Source organism: Jaculus jaculus, chromosome 1 (genome assembly GCF_020740685.1).
Source record: "Jaculus jaculus isolate mJacJac1 chromosome 1, mJacJac1.mat.Y.cur, whole genome shotgun sequence".
NCBI lineage: Eukaryota > Metazoa > Chordata > Mammalia > Rodentia > Dipodidae > Jaculus > Jaculus jaculus.
Genome location: NC_059102.1, coordinates 168,919,590 through 168,940,391, shown reverse-complemented (window position 1 = coordinate 168,940,391; position 20,802 = coordinate 168,919,590). Strand labels below are relative to the sequence as shown.

The 20,802-nt window shown below is 40.6% G+C and overlaps 1 protein-coding gene across 1 annotated transcript; it reads right to left on the bottom strand.

The window, feature by feature from the left end:
- Positions 1-4,527: 4,527 nt before the first annotated feature.
- On the bottom strand, positions 4,528-20,601 carry Tcn1 (transcobalamin 1). The gene is made up of 9 exons (XM_004667693.2): positions 20,523-20,601; positions 15,977-16,156; positions 14,647-14,787; positions 13,347-13,502; positions 11,365-11,555; positions 8,190-8,379; positions 5,648-5,831; positions 4,827-4,945; positions 4,528-4,656 (listed from the first exon to the last, which is right to left on the bottom strand). The coding sequence occupies exons 1-9, from the start codon at positions 20,599-20,601 to the stop codon at positions 4,595-4,597; spliced, it is 1,302 nt and encodes a 433-aa protein (XP_004667750.1). The 3' UTR covers positions 4,528-4,594.
- Between the last annotated feature and the right edge of the window lie 201 nt (positions 20,602-20,802).

The following is a 20,802-nucleotide window of genomic DNA, read 5'->3' as shown; positions in this document are numbered from 1 at the left end:
AACAATGGTCTTAACTAGCAGTGGACCCTGCAAGCTTCATAGCTGGATAGGCAGGTCACATATATCATCTGGTGCAATGGTGGTGTGTCTGTAATCGGGGAAATCAACTATGCTCTGATTAGTTTTGAGGTCCCCTCCATGGAAGGGAATTCCTGCCTGATACTGAAAATCTAATCAAAAGCCTATGGCTAGGGAGGTCATAAGCTCTATAGGGGAAGATACCACTGTTATTTGGCTAAATGTTTATACTATGTACACCAAATTGCCCTCTAAATATTTATGTTTATGCCTATATATTAATACTACTCTTACTTTTGCTTAGAGAAATTTCTTCTTTCAGATGGTGGTGACTACTGAGGAGAATCAAAAGTCATCCAAGTGCTGAGAACAAGTGACAGAGTGCAGCACTGAGACATCTCTATTACACCCTCCAAGGCTCAGAGACCACTGTGGAATAAGTGGCAGAAAGAATGTGAGAGCTCAAGAAAGAAATAGAGTGCTTTGGAATACTATCTACCAGACACAAAGTGGCTGTGGCATTCATTACAGTGGCTGGTGGTACCTACATAAGACCTGCATAGTATGAGGGTAAAAAAGGGACAACATTAAAAGGGAACAGAGATCAGTTAGAAAGAAGAAGGGGTTTAGTGGAGGGCGGATGTGGGAGGGGGACAAAGGAATGTTGTAGGAGGGGATTATGATCAGGGTACATTGAACATATATATGGAGCTTGTTAATAAAATGTAAAATGTAAGAAAGTAAATAAAATAAAAAGCCCAAGGTGATACATGGTGTGAAGGTTGCTAAGGAGTGATATGGGATAGAAAGATTAGCTCTGATTTGTAGATATAGGAGTCCTCACAAGTGAGGGGGGAAGCAAGAGAGTCTGAGTCGGAGAGGGAGAGTTGATGACGGGAGGAGAGGCTGCAGTGATGCAGCCTCTGGCCTTGAGGGTGGAAGGGGCTATCACTCTTGGAAAGCAAGCTGTTTTGAAGCTGGGAAAAGCAAGGAAATGTATTGTTGCATAGATATTCTAGAAGGTTCATAGCCTTTCAACACCTTGATGTTAACCTAGTGAGGCCTGGTTGGGTCTTCTAACATCTCAAACTGTAAAATATTAAATCTATATGAAGCTACTGAATTCTTGAAAATTGTTGCAGCAATAAAAATCCACTGTAGGACTAAGAACCCAGCATGTTGTTGACTTTGGGCTTCAGAGCCTACCTGTGACCATCCTAAGGTGATTCACACATCTTTGGTATGCCAGATCTTGAGGTCCATTTTTGTCTTTTGATTTTTTTTTTTTTTTTTTTTTTTGAGGTCAGGTATCACCTTAGCCCAGAATAACCAGGAACTCACTCTGTAACCTTAGGCTGACCTCAAATTCATGTCAATACTCCTACCTCAGCCTCTTTGGTGTTGGGATTAAAGCCATGAACCACCATGCCTGGCTTGTGTGCCAGCTCTTTAACAATGCATTTCTTTTAAGTCACCACTTACAACTATGGTTGCTGCAAATCTGATTAGAACATAATTATTGTAGTCAGCAAATAAGTCCTGCAACAGGAGCCCTACAAGCCATGTATTTCTTAACTAGTTCATTTCAACAATCTTTGGTTAACTGTACAAATCATATCATCAAGTTTTATGGGGATAGTTCCTTTCAGCTGTTAATATTTTCTTTTAAAAATTATTATTATTATTATTATTTTGGTTTTTCAAGGTAGGGCCTCACTCTAGCTCAGACTGACCTGGAATTCACTACATAGTCTCAGATGGCCTTGAACTCATGAATATCCTCCTACCTCTGCCTCCTGAATACTGGGATTAAAGGCTTGTGTCACTATGCTCAGCAAAAAATTATTTTTTTTAATTTGGAGATTGTGATTTCTTATAATTGTGGGTCCAGCATGATGATGGGGAGGAAACAGAGAGATGCTGGGAAAGGCTACAGTTTCTTTGTCAGAAGGAATAAATCTGTGAGCTCTGTAACACAACATGGTAACTATATTACACATTTCAAAATTGCTCAGAGAATACATTTTCAATACCTCACCACAAAAATGACAAGTGAGGTGGTAGGTATGTTAATTAGCCTGATTTAATCATTTCATACTGTTGAAGGCATGGAAATAATTTCCTTGTCTATGAAGCCACTAACCTTGTTCACCTTTCCTGATGTCCTGGCAAGTGATGCATTTCATAGTCATGTCACTTATGATGGACAGGAATGTCAACCCTAACATTTTATATGTTTGTCACTGAGTGTGAAATCCCCCACGTCTGGGAACTGTATGGTTAACTTTGAAAGGCTACAGTTGGCTGGGGACAGGAGTCCAGAGCTCTGAGAGAATCTCCACTCTGGGAGATCAGCCCAAAACATTGTTGCCAAGGAGGCCCTGTCACTGCTGGCTGCTTCTAAGGTTTTTCTGCGGTCAGTTTGCCAGTTCATTTTGTTCTTCCCCAATCCAGTAGTCTAACGCGAAAAGACATCTAGTTACTACTAAACTTTCAATAGATAATCAACCTAGAACACTTTCAATTATAGGTAGAATCCAGCCCTCATTTGAGTTCCCCACTTTCAGAGGCTCCTGACTATGTCAATGGATACTTTCTTGCTTGTGTGATGTTCCTGTTTTTACTGAATCTCTGAATCCTGGTTAATAAAGCCTGTTACCTACATTCCTTTACCAGCCCGTGATTGTCTTGTGGGTCAAACAATACCATCCTCTGGGCAAGGACTTGCTCTTGCACGGGTCACTGAGAGCAGAACCTGGGCCTCTCATGTTTCATCACCCTCTACCATTCGTATTTTATTTTCTATTAGTTTGTTAGTATACAAAAGGATGGGTTTCATTATGACATTTTCATACATGTATTTGTTTATACATATATACATTCATACATATATTTTCTTCCACTCTTTTTACTCCCCTCCTTTCACTAACCCACACTTATTTTCTCATAGATTGGGTAGTTTCCAAGTGTGGCAACTGCTGCCTGCGCTAACAGCACCATCAGGGCCAAAGGGCTGACCTGACTACTTGGGTCTCCATCTTTGCTTTGAAGATGAGGCATTGACCCAAGAAGACAGATGCCATTGCTGCCTAGTCACAAAGGCATCCATCACCCCAGGGTAATGAAGGCAAGGCAGAGTTGAATCTGAGAGTGGCGGATCAGTATTAGAAAAGAAAAGGTATATGGGAATAGGTTTCAATCTGTCTATGAGGCAGTGTCCCTGGTGAGCAGGAAGACAGCAAGGAATAATGTGGGAGCATTGCTAAAATATTTTAATTGCACATGAAAATATCTTTATTTTGGGGTTGCTTTAAGCTTCACATGAAATACGTTCACCCCTTGGTGTCTTCAAGGGCTCCCAGGCATGTCCATCCAGGTTCTCAAGCAAAGTGTAACCCAGCTCGTGCTGTGTTGCAGTTACCTTTTTGTTGCTGGGACAGAGCATATGACCAAAAGCAGCTGGTGGGAGGAAAGCTTCTATTTTGGTTTACAGTCTTAAGGGGAAGCATCATAATAGCAAGGGAAAGCATGTCACCAGCAGAGGCTGAACCTCACCTCTGCCACAGCAGGTGATAAACAGAAGCAGCAGAGCGAGCCAAACTCTAGCAAGGGGGAGCTGGCTACAAAACCTCTAAGTTTGCCCCCAGCAACCTATCTCCTCCAGCAAGTCTCCACCATTCGAATTTGCCATCATCTGGGGACCAAGCATTTGGAACACATTTATTTACGGGGGACATCTGATTCAAACAACAACATGATGCTTAGATATGACTTAGCCATTTTTTAAAATGAATTCTGCAGCAGTAAATACCAGAGGTGAGTTTTGTACCTGTATTTAATATCAGAATAATTTTATGAAGAAATAACAAAGAATGTGGGAGAAGAGCAAGTGTCTGATGATCTTATTCCTCAAACTGTGGGCTGAGTTTTTTTTTTTTTTTTTTTTTTGAGCCTCATATTTTCCCCTCTCTTCCAAGTAATCCTTTTCATCCCTTACTTGTGTGAAGTCAGTATAACCAGGTTCCTCCCTTGCATTTGTACCACCAGGCACGCAGTCTTTGTGCAAACATTCTGTTGATATCTTTGCTTCCTGCTGTAACATTAGACCTTTCCCAGTTGTCCAAGTTGTCCCTGAACAATAGAGGAAACTTGGCTAGAATTCAGCTCACTATACATGTAGTCTAATCTCTTTCTCCTAAGGTGATCTTCCCTCAAATAACTTTTAGAATCCTTTAAAAAATGAACCAGTTAATGCATGATCTTTTTGAACAGTAGTTGATCTTTTATTGAAAGTGATGAGAAAGGGAGGTTATTGTCTGTCCCTACTGGGATTTTGATAAATGACAAGGAAAGCATAAAGATAATTTCTTCATGAAGTTTGGTTGCAACAAGTTGGTTCAGGAGCTGAGTATATGACTCAGTTGATAGACTAATTGACTAATTATATGAAGCCCTTGGTTCATTCCCTAGCACTACGTAAATTGGGTGTGGTGACTATGCCTATAGCCCTACCTAGCACTCGAGAGGTTAAAATTTGCAACATAAAAAGGTCAATTTTGAGGAAGGTCTGAGTTTATTAGTATTTGCTCCAACGAATCTCCAAGTTTTCACCATTATGGACAACATAGTTACCAACTCCTGTAAAGAAGGAGAAAGGGAATTGAGTCAAAATATTTAACAAGTGAATGATGAAATGATGAGAACCATCTTTCCCAACATTTTGACCCATTCCCCACACTCACAGGCTCATACCCAGATGCGCTGGGCATTTTTACTCTGTGAGTCATTTTGCTACATTGACTCCTTACCTTGGCTCAGTGGCTTGCCTCCACTCAGAAGTTCCCAGTAGGTTCTGTCATTATTGTTGGCCTTTATTCCCTGAACAGAAGTGATGTAGGGACCCCATGAGCTTTGCTTCACTGTAAAACTGCAGGAGACAGTGAATAAATTGTAAAATCTTTAAATTTTCAAAGAAAATCCTTCATGGGTATTTCTTAAACTTCAACATGCCTAAGAATCACTTGATAACATTACAAAAATTATATAGATTAGCCAGATGTGGCGGCACACACCTTTAATCCCAGCACTGGGGAGGCAGAGGTAGGAGGATCGCCGTGAGTTTGAGGCTACCCTGAGACTACAGAGTGAATTCCAGGTCAGCCTTGACCAGAGTGAGACCCTACCTTGAAATCCAGCCCCCCACCAAAAAAATATATTGATTTACTGGTTCTATCCCCAGGTAATTTAATTCTTAGGCCAGGAATCTGTTTTCTAAACACTTCTGATGCAAACATTCCTCATTTCATGCTAAGTTGGAGTCATGATGCCTGTGGGTTCTGCCTACCTGACTGCCATAATATAATAGATGCTTTGTTGAAGTTAAAGGCTTCAACTTTTTATCCCCTCAAGAGAGTAACTGTTGAAGATACCAGAGCAGTGGGAGAAAGTAATAGCTTCATGTTTCAAAGACACCATAAGTCTATAGTACACATAGCTGACTTAAGAGGCTGTATTGATTGACGTTTTGCTAAAGAAAAAAGAACACCCTGGGACTCATTATCCTATTAGGCTAACCTAATACTTACTTTGTGCAACAAATATTTTAGTCTTAAGTTATATATAGACATACCCAAATAAGGTCTCATTCTTTTTCTGAGCTGCCTTCATCACATCTATGAAGACAGAACCGTTTGGTATGGTGATGTAGGTGGAATATGTCTCATTGATTTTCAAAGAGTAGTGAACTGAGATATATGAAGGTGAATGAGGGGTTGTCACAGGCTGAGGCACCTGAATGGAGATGCTGAAGTTATCTGGCAGAAATGAAAAGGCAGAAAGAAATATTCAGGATAATAAAGTTTATGCTAAAGTCTTTCTTTTCTTTACTGAAAATGTTCTTAGCAGTTTTACTCATAATATCACAAACTAGACCAGCCCAAATATCTGTTCATAGGTTAATGGTTAAACAAATCTTTGTACATTCATACAGTGGAAAATAATTGACATATGCAACATAGATTAATCACAAAAGCAGTACTCTTAGCAAAGCTACCCCCCCCATATAAATACCATGTGATTCCTTCCTGCATAGTTCAAGAACAGATAAGGCTAGACTGATAAAAACAACAGTGGTTTTTCTCATGTATAGATCAGGTTGGTAGGGGATTAGCCAAAACTGGATCAGAACTTTTAGGTCTACTGGAACTGTTCTATACTGTGAACTAGGATGTATATATTCTTTCTCACATGCAACATTCAAAGTACAGTAAAATCCATACATTTTACTGCATGTGTACAGCCTTGAAAGATGTTTTTCATGCTGTTATTGCTACCTATAAGCTCATGTAGAGCCTTTCTTAAGGACCAGCACATATATCCCCTCGTCCCTGTCTGCTGTCCTAAAAGAAGTACTTATAGGCAGAGATCTCAAATCTGGCCGTGTGTCACAATCAGATAAAATACAGATTCCTGGGTATTAGTTATCCCTAGGAAATCTGACCCAAAATCTACTTTAAATCCAAGACAAAGGGCACAGTAGGGTTCTGTTTTCATTTCTTTTTTCATTTTAAAGAGTTGGATTTGCTAGAAGGGCCAAATGCCATCAATCAAGAAGCAGATCAGTCATGAGGCTGACATTTAACTCAATTCCCAGCAATTTGAGCAATTTAATTACTCAATGTACTTATCTCACAGAGGGTCCTAAGTATTATTTCATTTTATTTTTTCTTGTTTTGGTATAATGTCTACTTCCTTTCTCAACCTTTTGTTTTGTATTTCTTAACATTTATTGAGAACATATTAAGTTTCAGATACTGTACTAGACACTTAATGTGAATTAGCTTACTCCTTTCTTACAGAAACCATTCCCATTCTTTAAAAAAGTAAGTAGAAAACAGAAGCTTAGGAAATGGCTCAGTGGGTAAGGGCACTTGCTTGAAAGCCTGACATGTCTGAAATCGATTCTCTAGTACCCACTTAAGGCAGATGCACAAAGTGGCACATGCAACTGGAGTTTGTTGGTCGTGGCAGGAAGCGCTGGCATGCCCACTCTCACTCTCTTCCCCTCCTCTCTCAAATAAGTAAATAAGTATTAAAAAAGAATTTGTAAGTGCTGCTGAAAATGTCTAGACACATTTCACTGATGCATGCACACCAGAAAAAGACTCAAGGAAGATAGAGTTCATCTCTCTGAACACATTTCAGGAAATGACAGTTGGGGACTTTATTGGTGTTTGTCTAACTTGACCACTTTATAGGCAAGGATGACCCTCCCACCCCTACTTCCCCAGTGCTAGGTTGATGGACATGCCCCACCGTGTCTGGCTGTGCTGAAGATACTTATAAATGGAAAACAAGCTAACAAATCCTAATTTGTGAGTACAACCCTTCAATCAAACAAAAGGGGCAGGTGGAGTCCAGACTCCCTGGGGTAAACATTTTTTCCTCATTTAAAATGGAATTCCCTGGGTAGATTTCCTCTTTAATATAGACAGACATATTCTTTTTCAGAGACTTAGGACATTGTTTTACTAATTGATATATGGAAACAAATGTAAATATGTAAGAATGTTTATTTGTCGCACATAACTTTTTTGGTATATAATAAAGGTAGAAGTTACCCGTGTGTGTGTGCGGGGGCGGGTAGTAGCTTAGAGATTGAACATTTTGCTCACATTCCCTAAGTCTTTCAGTGGTTAACCCAAGAATGCACAAAGACAGGAGGAAGTACCCTCTTTTTTTCTAACTTATTGTCAAGTGACTTATTTGAACAAATAATTTATACAACATTTCTCTTAAAATGCTATCATATTTCTTCCACCTAGATGTCTTATTTCTTGAAGTCACTCACTGTGAATAATGGAAAGTTAGAAACCAGTGGTCCACTTCTTGTACCTTTCTTTTAAAAAAAAGAATAGACACGATGCTCAGAAATATCGATTATTGAATGATGTGTACCTTGGTTACCAGTGTTGGAACCAAGATTGTATCACCCTAAGCGTGATCCTAAGGTAGTTCCAGTATCTGATGATGTAATGAGAACCGAATCTCTCTGGGAGATATTCCACTTTCATTGGAGGCTTATCTCCTGGATACCACCTCACATGCTTTGAGTGTTATGCTGAAAAAAAAAAAAAAAAACCACAAGAAAAACCCTTTTTAATTGCTTATACCTAAACCATGACCACAAGGAACATCCTTGTTAACATCCAAGTAGGTCTTTCCCTGCAGGGCAGGTAGGATCTGGACTAGAGCAGGTGGTATATTGATTGCTCCTTGAGAAGTTTCCTTGAGTATTGTGTCCTGAGTTTTTTGGCAATTCCATTCACTTTCTTTGTAATAGTTTGATGAGACAAAAAGAGCCTAAGGAGGGAGAAGGAGAGAGTAAGAGAATGAAACACTTCAAATAAGGTTGAAGGCTTCATATAACTATTCGAATAAGTATTTTTTGAACATTGGCTACATACACTGGCTATTTAGATAATTCAAGTATCTTTCTTTAATTTAAAAATTTAAAATTTTATTTGTGTGTGTGTGTGTGTGACAGAGAGAGAGAGAGAGAGAGAGAGAGAGAGAGAGAGAGAGAGAGAGAGAGAGAGAGATTGGCATACCAGGGCCTCCAGCCTTTGCAATTGAACCCCAGACATGTGAGACACCTTGTGTGCAAGCATGACCTTGTGTGCATATGTCACCTTGTGCATCTGGGGAATCAAACCTGGGTCTTTAGGTTTCATTGGCAAGTGCCTTAACCACTAAGCAATCTCTCCAGCCCTAAAGTATCTTTCTTTTTTTTTTTTTTGGTTTTTCGAGGTAGGGTTTCACTCTAGCCCAGGCTGACCTGGAATTCACTATGGAGTCTCAGGATGGCCTCAAACCCACAGCGATCCTCCTACCTCTGCCTCCCAAGTGCTGGGATTACAGGCATGCGCCACCACACCTGGCTTTTAAAGTATCTTTCTTGATAGAAAACTAGTTTGGATGGAGAGGTGGGGGAACTGCCTAGTGGGAAGAGGCTCTCCCCATATTTTACCACTCCTATATCCCAACACTAGAAAAATATCTGTCATGCATGAGGTACTCAATAAGTAATATTATTAATAGCCAAACTATAAAAAGAGCACTCTAATGAATGCCCTAAGATAAACCTCCTGTGGCATGATATTTTTATTCTTTATTTATAAGAGACAGAGAGTGGTAGAGAGAGAATTGGTACACCAGACACTGCCATTGAACTCCAGACCCTGTTCCATCTTTTGTGTATGCACCACCTTATGTGTCTGGCTTATGTGGGTTCTGGGGAGTCAGACATGTGTCCTTAGGATTTGCAGGTTAGCACCTTCACTGCTAATCCATATCTCCAGCCATAATAGCATGACTTTTCAAAAGAGGAGAGGAGCTTATTGAATAAGGTGGCACTTAAGATGGGCCTTGATGTGATGATGGAATTTTGATCCATGAAAGGAGAGGACCTCTTTACTCAGAAGAAACAGCATGAGAAAAGGCCCAAAGGAGGTGTGACATGGACATGGCCTGGTAGTGATGAGGGCATCTACATTTTAACAAAATGTCCTGGGATCTTTCTTTGTCTAGGAGGACTGACATATAGGAAACACAATTGTGGGAGGAAGTTAGGTCATACTGGTAGATGCTCGAATCTCTAGGTAATATCACTTGATTAAGAAGGTGGAACCTAACGGCCTATGGAACACCAACTTCCCACACTTCAAAATGTAAGCTCAGTTGAAGGTGCAGACATAGTAAGGCTTTAAAAGTTAGGAGAGTGAGCAAGGCAGGAGGTGGAGCTGCTTGGGCTTCAACATGTTGCTTTGTAGTTTTCCAAGGTAGTTTTCCTTTGAATTGTGCCTTGGAAGTTCTTAAATCTAATTAAATAGTCCTTTAGCATTTTGTTATGTTAAGAACAAAAGCAAAATGGAAACAATAACCTCTTCAAGAGTGTCTTGTAGGCCTCAATAATCTTGTGCCTTAGAATCCCATGAAGAGCTTTTAAACAAGACCAAGGTCCATGCTTCACCTCTCAGTGTGGTTGAGATGTTAATGTTTCCCAAGAGCTCCTTTAGGTGATTCCATTTGAGAGACCATTGTTTTATTTTAAATTCAAACTTAGCAACAATCCTTGCGCCCTTCTACCTTGCATGCCTCGTCTCTTGAGGTGTGCTGAACACCTTGACTACAGAACACATAACATTATGTCAGTGTCTGTAGGTCTTTATCCTTGCTGCCTTCTCTCTCATGAAAGTCCTCTCACCCTAAGTCAACTAGGCCAAAAGCACTATGCTCATGACTTGATAATTTTTTTTCTGTAAATTTTCCTTGCTTTGTTCATGTATCTACCCCCATAGAGTTCAGAAAATCATTGAGTGAAAGCTCAATTACAGTGGCAGACCTCAAGGAATGAATGAAAGTGTGGATGTTGACTATGAATTTAGGGAATAACTATCAAGATATTATTATCCCCATCAGTTTTGTAAAATCCGGCTAGTTACTGACACTGTGTGAATTGTGCTGCTATGATAGGAGCCACTTCCTATTATAAGAATAATTCTCAGGCTGGAGAGATGGCTTAGCGGTTAAGCGCTTGCCTGTGAAGCCTAAGGACTCCGGTTCGAGGCTCAGTTCCCCAGGTCCCACATTAGCCAGATGCACAAGGGGGCGCATGCGTCTGGAGTTCGTTTGCAGTGGCTGGAAGCCCTGGCGCACCCGTTCTCTCTCTCTCTTTCTCTCTCTGTCTGTCACTCTCAAGTAAATAAAAATAAAACCAAAAAATTTAAAGAATACTTCTCAGTATATGCATTACTGAATTAATAGTACTAAAAACGATGGCTTTGGTTACTGTCACTGCCACTTACCACTTCTACAATAATAACCTAACTGGGGCAGGAAGATGAAGGCATACAACAATGCAGCACAGGAACGTGTGGAATTGCATGCAGGTGAACAAGGCATGGGAGCTTCACATTTCATAAAGAAACTGTGCTTAGAAAAAGCCTCACAGAGAGCTGGGCATGGTGATACACACCTTTAGTCCCAGCACTCAGGAGGCAGAGGTAGGAGGATTGCTGTAAGTTTGAGGCCAGCTTGGAACTACAGCGTAAGCTCCAGGTCAGCCTGGCCTAGAGTGAGGCTGTACCTTGGTAAAGCAAAAACATTAACACAAAGCCTCACAGATGCATTGGCTATGGAGAGGTAAAAATTAAAGTTAAGAGTATATGATAGGCAGGGGAAGAGAATAACATAAGCAAAATAAATGTTAGTGTAGAAAGAACATAATGGAGTTAATAAGAAAGGTCTAACTCTCTTCTCTGCCTCCTGTTTCATGCCCTGGCTTACCTGCATAGCTACTCCAGTGCTAAATGCATTTCCAATGAGACCATTTTCTTTTTTCTCAGACAGAATTTTTTTTACCAGTGACTGTATATGATTCTCAATGCTCTTTAGATTCTCTTCATCTGCTTTGGTCTGCCCTTTTGTTAGACTCCTCTTCACACAGGTCAGAGCCAGGACAGCCATTGCACCCGTGTCTGTAAGGAAACACAATGTTAACAGATCAACCAACCATTCCAGCTTTCTCCTACACCAAGGGGGCTCTTGGGATGTGGAACTGTCAGGGCTCAAAGAGGCAATGATTGAGAAGAATGGTATGGTTGGTTATGCTAATTGGTGATAGGAGTGAAGGGTTTCAAGAGACAACAATCATCCCTCCAACATTAGCCACTCAAATATTTGAATATGTCTTCCCTATGTTGAGTTACTATGTACTTCATACTTAATACATCACATTATACATATGATTTTATAAATGCCTATAGGCAAACAGTCTTCTAGTTTTAGTCTTAGTGGCATTTAAAAAAAATCTCTGGTCAGTTCTTCAGCCACACTGGCAAATGAATTGAGAAAACCTAGGACAATAAATCAAACAAAATGAGCTTGTTCCCAGTCAGTCCTATACACTGAATAGAAAGTGGAACTTCACAGAACATTTCCCTAGTAAGCCTCCTCATGGGAGAAGAAGGGTCAGAAGACAGAGGGAGGATGAAGGCTGCTTTGCTGTCTTGATACTTGGTTTCTCCTTTGTCCTTTAGCATGGTTCCTTGCCTCTTTAACAGATGGGGAATCTCACATTCTCTTTAGTATTCAGAATGCTGATGGCAATTGACTTTCAACTTCTTTTTTTTAAAAAATTATTTGTTTATTTGAGAGAGAGAAAGAGGGAGGGAGGGAGAAAGGAATGGGGGGGGGGGGAGAATGGGCACACCAGGGCCTCTAGCCACAGCAAACAAACTCTAGATGCATGTGCCACCTTGTGCATCTGGCTTATGTGGGTTATAGAAAATCAAACCAGGATCCTTTGGCTTTGCAGGCAAATGCCCTAACAGCTAAGCCATCTCTCCAGACCTATTTTCAACTGGAGAGAGAGAGAGAGAGAGAGAGATGGGGGGAGGGCACTGTGTCTAGACCCAAAGGTGCTAAGAGTCAGTACAGGTTTCCTGGAGGAGACGTCCTTTGAGATGTCTAAACTGACACAGTGGAAAATTAGTTTTCCTTCATTGTGCAAACACACTTCCTTGACTGAAATATTGGACTTTGGAGTAGTGTTGTTCAAGTCAACCAACATATCCAAATTGTCTGAATAAATTAGACAGAGGCTGCTAAAAGTTAAATGAATTCCACTGCATTTTCTTTCCTAAGCTCTCACACCTTCCAAGATGTCTCATGTAAACATTATACTTTATTTTTATTTTACTGATGGGGAAATCTAGGTCAAAAGGTGGGATAATAATCAGGTCTTTCTATTGTACCTCACATCTAGGAAGAGGTTTAACACATTATCCATTATTCCCCTCAGATTCATACCTGAGGGGATTAGGGTTTAAAAAATCCAGGAGCTGGGGGAATAGCTCAGTTGGTAATGTGTTTGCCTTGCAAGTGTGAAGACTTAAGTTCAATGCCCAGTACCCTTGAGTGTGGTGGCACATGCCCATAATCCATTGTGGAGGAGGGTGGTGGTGAAGACTGATGCATCTCTGGAGCTCACTGGCCAGTCACTCGAGCTTAACTGGTGAGGTCTAGGCTGATGAGAGACTGTCTCAAAGAGAGGTAGGTGGCACACATGAAGAATGACATCCAAAGCTCTCTTCTGACCCTGTACACTTGGCATCTCCCCACATGTGTGGCCCCACACATACACACATGCATGCATACCACACAATAAGCAGAAACAAAACCCATTTAATTTGGTAGAAAAATGCAGAGGGCAAGAACTACTGATGACCATGCCTTGTGTGTTAAAGGAACTGTGTTTGAAGACTCACCGACTGAGAACTGGCCACCAAAATAATAGTTTTTATTTTCAGGAGCGAAGAATTCGGCAATGCTAGTGGTTGAGTATTTCCCGTTGAACAGACACAAAGCCAACACGCCCAGACTGAGCTGGTAGTAGTTAGTCAGTGGATTGCCGTCGTGCACTACTGGCAGAGAGGAGAACACAGACCTTACTAACAGAAGGGGCACTGGGGTAATTAATGCGTTTTAAGTCTATTCTTATGTGCTATATCCCCACGTCTCCATATTTAAAGAGAGGTCAGTAATAGAGAGGAGAGGTCACTGATAGGATCAGCAAATATGAGACATGTAAAGGTGCCCCCAAATTCCACTCAGCTCCTTTCATTTTATAACTGAGGACATCTAGCACTAAGGAGCTTGAAATATTGTCCGGACATTCAGGTAGCTCCAGAAATAGGGCTAGGGCCTAGGCTTTCCTGCCTTCAAGCCTCTTGCTCTTTTTTTAAAAAATTTATTTATTTAAAAAAAATTTTTTTGTTCATTTTTATTTATTTATTTGAGAGTGACAGAGAGATTAAGAGGCAGATAGAGAGAGAGAGAGAGAGAGAGAGAGAGGGAGAGAGAATGGGCGCGCCAAGGCTTCCAGCCACTGCAAATGAACTCCAGACGTGTGCGCCCCCTTGTGCATCTGGCTAATGTGGGCCCTGGAGAATCAATCCTCGAACTCGGGTCCTTAGGCTTCATATGCAAGCGCTTAACTGCTAAGCCATGTCTCCAGCCCCCTCTTGCTCTTTTAAAGGCGAGGTTGAAACTGTGAGTGAAGTATGGGTTGGGGGCAGCTCAAAGGACAATAGAATTGGAGTGACAATTAATAGCAGGGCAAATTCTGGGCATGACTTGAAATAAGACTGATGCTTTTCACTAGCAGCTGTCATGATGCATATGTTTTCAAACTGATACCATACTTTGGCCATCTTTAGTGCTTATGTTAGCATTGGATGCTTTTGTGTCCCATTTTGTTGATTCTGGTTGATTCATCATTTGTCTAAAAAGTCAAGCTCCTGGGGGGCTAGAGCACTGTGCCCTGTGTGTGCACAGACGTGTCCCATGATATGTAGAGGAGAGACTGACAGAGATCACTGTACACCTGAGCATAATTACATACACTCCATGGGGAGGGCTAAAAGAGGCAAGAAGGGCCACTTGTTTTCAAGGATAGAGGGGAATGAACAAGATAAAGAGCACAAGAGAGTGGAGGGGAATCGTACACAGTACCAAATAAATGGAGAAGACAAGACTATCTAAGATCTCCGATCATTTGACTCTTACCCATATTTTCCATTTCTGCTTGGAATTTGTCTTCTAGATGACTGACCAGGTGATTTTCATATATGAAGATTTCATCAGGAGTGTAACATGCTCCCACAGCCAGTATAACCAAAGCAAGATTTCCTGAAGTTAAATTTAACCCTGAAAAGAAAAGTTTTCAAGTTTCACAAGGTACATGCTTGCTACTTTTTGCCTCCCACCTTCTTTGAGACATAACAAAGCTATTACTTCTTTTTTCTAGTCTATACCAACATTTTATTGTTCATGTCTTTATCACAAATAAGAATATTTTAGGAAGATACTGTATCAATGCAAGCAGGATCTTAACTTTTTCTATGAAATCATGTAATATTTATAAAAATGTAAATACGAAAAATAAATAAAAAAATTTAGGATATTTTTCTTTGTGGCTGTTTTTTTCCAGGGTAGTAATAAGAAATTTTTACATTCTTATATTGACTATCAAAACCTTCATGCTTTTTGTAACTTTTTGAATAATATTATGAGGAGATAAGTTGGCTTCCTTTCTTTTTTATATTAACTAGAAACTGGAGACTTAATATTAGCAGTGATTGGCTCAAGGCTGAGCCTGGACTCCAACCCAATCAAAATCTCTACTGCGTTATGCTTGCTGCTCTTCTGTAAGTTTTCTTTGCTGCTGCCTATATTCCTATATAGTTGAACCCAGTTAACTTATAATATAATATTAATGGATAAGAGGGAGAGAGCTCTTCTCTTCCTTTGCTTTCTATTGTGGCCCCTTTATTTCTTTTAATTTTTGTATTGTTTTGGGTGTGTACAAAATACTAGGTTTCATGAGAATATTTTCATATATGTATATCATTGTACTTTGTTTATCATTACCTATACCCTCCCTATACCTCTTGTGACCTCTTGAAGAAAAATAGACCCAAGGCCCTGATATGGAGTGAAAGGCAGGGAGTAAATATTTTGAATCACATCTTGTTACTGCAGCTAGGCTAGGCATAGCAAGAGTACTTTGGACACATACTTTTCAGGATTGGAGAAAATATTTTCAGGTAGGCAGATAGATTTTTTTTAAATTATTTATTTATTTATTTGAGAGCGACAGACACAGAGAGAAAGACAGATAGAGGGGGGAGAGAGAGAGAATGGGCGCGCCAGGGCTTCCAGCCTCTGCAAACGAACTCCAGACGCTTGCGCCCCCTTGTGCATCTGGCTAACGTGGGACCTGGGGAACCGAGCCTCGAACCGGGGTCCTTAGGCTTCACAGGCAAGCGCTTAACCGCTATGCCATCTCTCCAGCCCTAGATTTTTGTTAAATTTTCCAGAGGATACAGGTACTCACGTGTCTTTTCCACATAATCTCTCACTTGCTGAAAGAGCTTTTGGGTTAGGTTTTGGTTCTGGATCCCAACAAGTCTGAGAGACAACAGGACACTGGCAGGTAGGCTTCCGCTGGTATATTTCGAGTTGATCATTGTGTTCAACAGAGGGTTCAGACGGAAGTGATTCTCTTTACTTACCTCTGTGGGAAAATACGGGAGAAACAATGTTAAATAATATTATGAGACAGGTACGGATGGCTTCCTTTCTTCTTTATATTCAAAACTCAGATTCATTATTGACATAACTGGCTACCAGCCTGTTCAAATCGCTATTGCTCCATGCTTGCTTCTTTTTTACTGTCAACCTTTCTGGTTGTAGTCTACATTCCCCTATGGTTGTGAATTCAATTAGCTTTTAGAACTTCATTAATGTGTAAGAAACACACAGTAGCAGGGGATGATACTGAAACAGACAGGATCATTTATGATTAGACCTGGTTCAAGTCCAGTGGCCACTGGCTCTGTTGGTAGAATAATGTAGAAGTGTTCTGGAGCTCATCCCCCACCTACATTATTCTAACAGCTAGCATGGATGTACTTCAGTATCTTAATAGCAACCTTATCATCATGTATTAGCAGAATATCAGTCATGCCTAGAATATCCAGGATCATTCCCTAGTTTTCTGTATGAGGCCTAGAGACAATGTCTTTAAAGAAATCTCCATAATTGGAGGAGAAGCTGAAATTAGAACATATGTCTTCCTGTTATCTCTCTATGCATCTATTGATCTATCTACCATCAATCATCTTGTTATCTATCATCAATCATCTACAAACTATCATTGGTCATCAGTCATCTATCATTAATTACTGATCATAAACCCTCCTTCTATCTATCATTAATCATCTGTCTATAATCAATTATATATCTAACTTACTTTCCAGTGTAAATGGGTTCAGTATTATCTATTTGCTAAGATGCAACATTCCATTTTGTTTAATCATTTTATGCTAAGCTGTCTTTATAAATTCTAGACTGAAGACTTAAGTGGCCAGTTAGTCATATTTTAGTCATATTTGTCACTGAAAATTTATCATTTAATAATAGCAGACAAATGATAGAATGCATGTCTTTTAAAAAATATTAATTTGAGAGAGAAAGAAAGAGGGAGAGAGAGAGAGAGGTTGAGGTGGAGGGAAAGCCAGGGCCTCTTGCCTCTGAAAATGAACACCAGACACATATTCTACTTTGTACATCTGGATTCATGCAGATATAGAGAATTAAACCCTGGCTGTCAGGCTTTGTAAGCAAGTACCTTTAACTTCTGAGCCATTTCCTCAGCCCATGAATGCATGTCTTCTGACCTCTAACCTATGGCTCTTTATGCCTCCTCAATTCAGTTCTTTTAGTATTCATCTTCTAATTTAGTTGAGTTAATACTGAGGGAATGAGGACAAAATCTTTATGTTACATTGGTGATCAACTCTCAAATTCTGTTGTCTTTAAAACTGGTTTAGCAGTACATGACCTTTGCAAAACTTCTAGCTGTAGACCAACATTCCTAAATCATACAGGCACTATTGATGGAAGTAAAAGAAACTCTAGGTCTGAAGGGATGGCTTAGAGGTTAAGGTGTTTGCCTGTGAAGTGAAAGGACCCAGGTTCGATTCCCCAGGACCCATGTACGCCAGATACACGAGGTGGCACACACATCTGAAATTTATTTACAATGGCTAGTGGCTCTGGTGTGCCCATTCTCTCTCCCTCTCCCTCTCTGCTCTTCCTATCTTTCTGTCAAATAACTAAAATAAATTAAAAAAAAAAAAGAACATCTAGAGTCCCCAAAGAGATAGAAGATAATAAGCAGAGTTAGTGTTCTGTAAAAACAAGGTAACTTCTCAACGTACATTGTCTATGATTTTGAGAAGTAGCTACAACCTAACCCAGCTCCATCTTGTCTCATGGGTGAGTGTGATAGCATATGTAAGCCCTGGATTTAGTCAGATTTGCCTGGACTATTTGGTTCCTTAAATTATGACTGTGGCAACACCAACAGACCCACCTGGATATGGAAGAGAGCCAGTCCCAGTCCCCAGACGATTAGCCCATCTAGTGTTGGAAAGTGCTACATGAGAAACTGGGGGAAAGTGGCCAGCAATGCTGTGAGCAAGCAGGGGCCTAAGCTACTCAGAAGCAACGCCTGACAAGAAGTGCTCACCAGTGCAATGGTCACACACAGCCTTGGTGGGTAAGCAATGGCTTTCTGATTGGCTAAGAAATCTGCTCAGTGGAAAGAAACCTATATCTGGAACTGAGAACCAGGTCAGAATCCCATGGAGACAAAGATCATGCTCTCCAGTGTCAAGCTCCCACTAGTCGTTGGCTAAAAGAGAGGCTACATCCACCAAACTCTCCTCAGATAAGTAATGCTTATCCAATTTAACCTATGTTGACTTCACTCTCTGTTGGAGACTCAGTTTTTCTTTTTCAGAAAGTAGCGAGACCCAAGGAGATAAACTACCCCTCACACTTTATCCAAGGTTCAGCTGAAAACACAGAGAAAGTAGGAAGATGAGCAAAAGTGCTGTTTCCATGGTGAGCCTGACAATCAGCACCAGGGTGAAGGAGATAGAAGTGAGAATAGTCCACACATGTCAAAGCAGAAATCCAGAGGCTCCTAAGAACTCATCACTGAAAAAGACTCAAAACACACCCTCAAAGGCTCAGGGAATTTTGTGGATGAGGGGGCAGAAAGATTGTAAGAGCCACAGGTTGGGACGTCATACCCAGAGGTATTGCCTCCCCCAATAACTGCTGTTCTTACAAGGCATAGCCCACAACCCTATGGGGAACACCTGCAACCCTCACTGAGGAGTGTCCCCAGAGGGATGGGGGCAGGGATGAGGGAAAAGATGGTACCAACACATGATGTACCCATACTAAGTATGTCCTTTATAAAGAAAATCCCATGTAAAAAAATTATGACTGTGGGTTAGTTATAGAACTGTTTTGATGCCTGGTTTCCTTTCTTAAAAGCTGCAAGTGAAGGTTAACATGTTCATAATAGACAATGAATAAGAAACTGTTTAATAAACTGCAGAGTGCTGGGCATCTTATTGCTTTTAGTTAGTGCAACTGAAGTCGATTGTTATACTTAGAGAACACAGGAAATGTGATTTCCTTCTCCCGCTTATCCTCACTGGTTTCAAAAAGTCAAGAAGATCTGAATGGTGTGATTGCAGTACAGATGTGGTTTGTTGCAGGCACAATAGGACAATTGTGAGCCATTTATCTGAGGTTTTTGTGAAAGCAAACAGTTTAGCAGATTTTTTTTTTTTTTAAGTTCCTGGTCAACAACTCACATCAGCTTCCTTGATTAGTAAAGACAAATTTATTCTTTTGTGTGCTGAAGTGAACTTTAAATCTTTTATTCTCAGGCTCTAAGAGGAGAAATGATAGTCTAGAAGGAAAATAATGGGTTGATAGATTTTAGTTTTATCCTATCTGAGTATGTCTGTCTCCCTGAGTTGATTTTCTTTTGCTGGCTCTGGGGAGCAGGAGGGTGAAGCCACAGATGGAACCACCCAGTCTTCTCTGGGATGGTCTGAAGTTCATTTTCATGGTACAGGCCCACAAAAGAGGAAACAAGCGTCTGAGAACTACCCCACTGTTCTGGAGACAAGGTTGTGTTAACTCCCCCAAGCTCCTCTGTTCATGGATGAAGAATTTCTTTACAGAAGTCCAAAAACATTAACTCACTGAGATTCTAAGGGCTCCAACTAGATCCAAACCTAGTTTTCCTTTATTCCACTTTTAATCTTCTTGACTGGACCTCTCAGGAGAAAACACTCAAAGGGAGAGATGATGGGTCTCTTACCTACCACTCATGATGAAAAACTGAAGGGAGAGGAGAGAAACAGCGTGAAATATATAAAAGGAGCAATGACAAAGCAGTCTTCCTAGTTTGAAAGGGACTATTGTCATTTTTTCCTGTACATTTTCAAGTATCTAACCTAAACTCTACAGGATGAATTGTAGAAAAATAGTTTGCTTCTTAAAAATCAGAAAATAACTTTCCATGATTGTAAGAAGTTTCAGGGCCTGGAGATTTCTCCCTTTGGAAATGAACAATCTAGATAGTCATGGGACAGGCATGATGCAGTATAGAGGATCTGAGGATAGGAAAGGCAATTAGGTGAGTTCACATGAAATTTATGACCCCCCCCCTTTTTTTTGGTTTTCCGAGGTAGGGTCTCACTCTAGCTCAGGCTGACCTGGAATTCACTATATAGTCTCAGGAGGCCCTCAAACTCACAGTGATCCTCCTACCTCTGCCTTCCCAGTGCCGGGATTAAAGGCATGCACCACAACGCCCAGTTTATGATCCTTCTTAAAGCAATAAACAATGTGAAACTTTGCTCATCAGTCTTTTCCCATCCTGTTCATTCCTCATGGAATGTAGAATGGACATAGGTGTCTTTTCCTAGTTCACTTTGCACAGAGCTTCTTATCCATAGCCTTTAGGACTCTCACACAAAAGCAGCATCATCAGAAAGTGTACTTACCACAAATGGTGCATAGTTGGCTTGGAATCAGAAAGACCAATAGGAGCCCCTCTAAGGGCAGATGGTGTGATTGTTGCATCTCTCTAGCTGGGAAGATTGAGGGCTTGTCTGGCTCTGCAGTGTTGAGGGCTTGGCTTGGGTGATGGGTAATGAAAACTTCTCCTTCATGTTGCCCAGCCTCTGTCACTCAAGCAACTATTAAGCAATGTTAGGAGGTACCATCATGTGCTTTTGTTCAGTAATGTGATAAATCAGGAAGAGACTCAAAAGGTACAGTTAA

What these genes read in the sequence shown, in the direction of transcription:
- Tcn1 (XM_004667693.2), bottom strand. Translation starts at nt 20,601, where the DNA reads ATGCAACAATCACACCATCTGCCCTTAGAGGGGCTCCTATTGGTCTTT. An exon ending in AGCAGAAATGGAAAATATGG is followed by an intron (nt 13,503 to 14,646) that starts GTAAGAGTCAAA and finishes CCTCTCTGCCAG; the next exon opens with TAGTGCACGACGGCAATCCA. An exon ending in AGGCAAGCCACTGAGCCAAG is followed by an intron (nt 4,657 to 4,826) that starts GTAAGGAGTCAA and finishes CCTTCTTTACAG; the next exon opens with GAGTTGGTAACTATGTTGTC.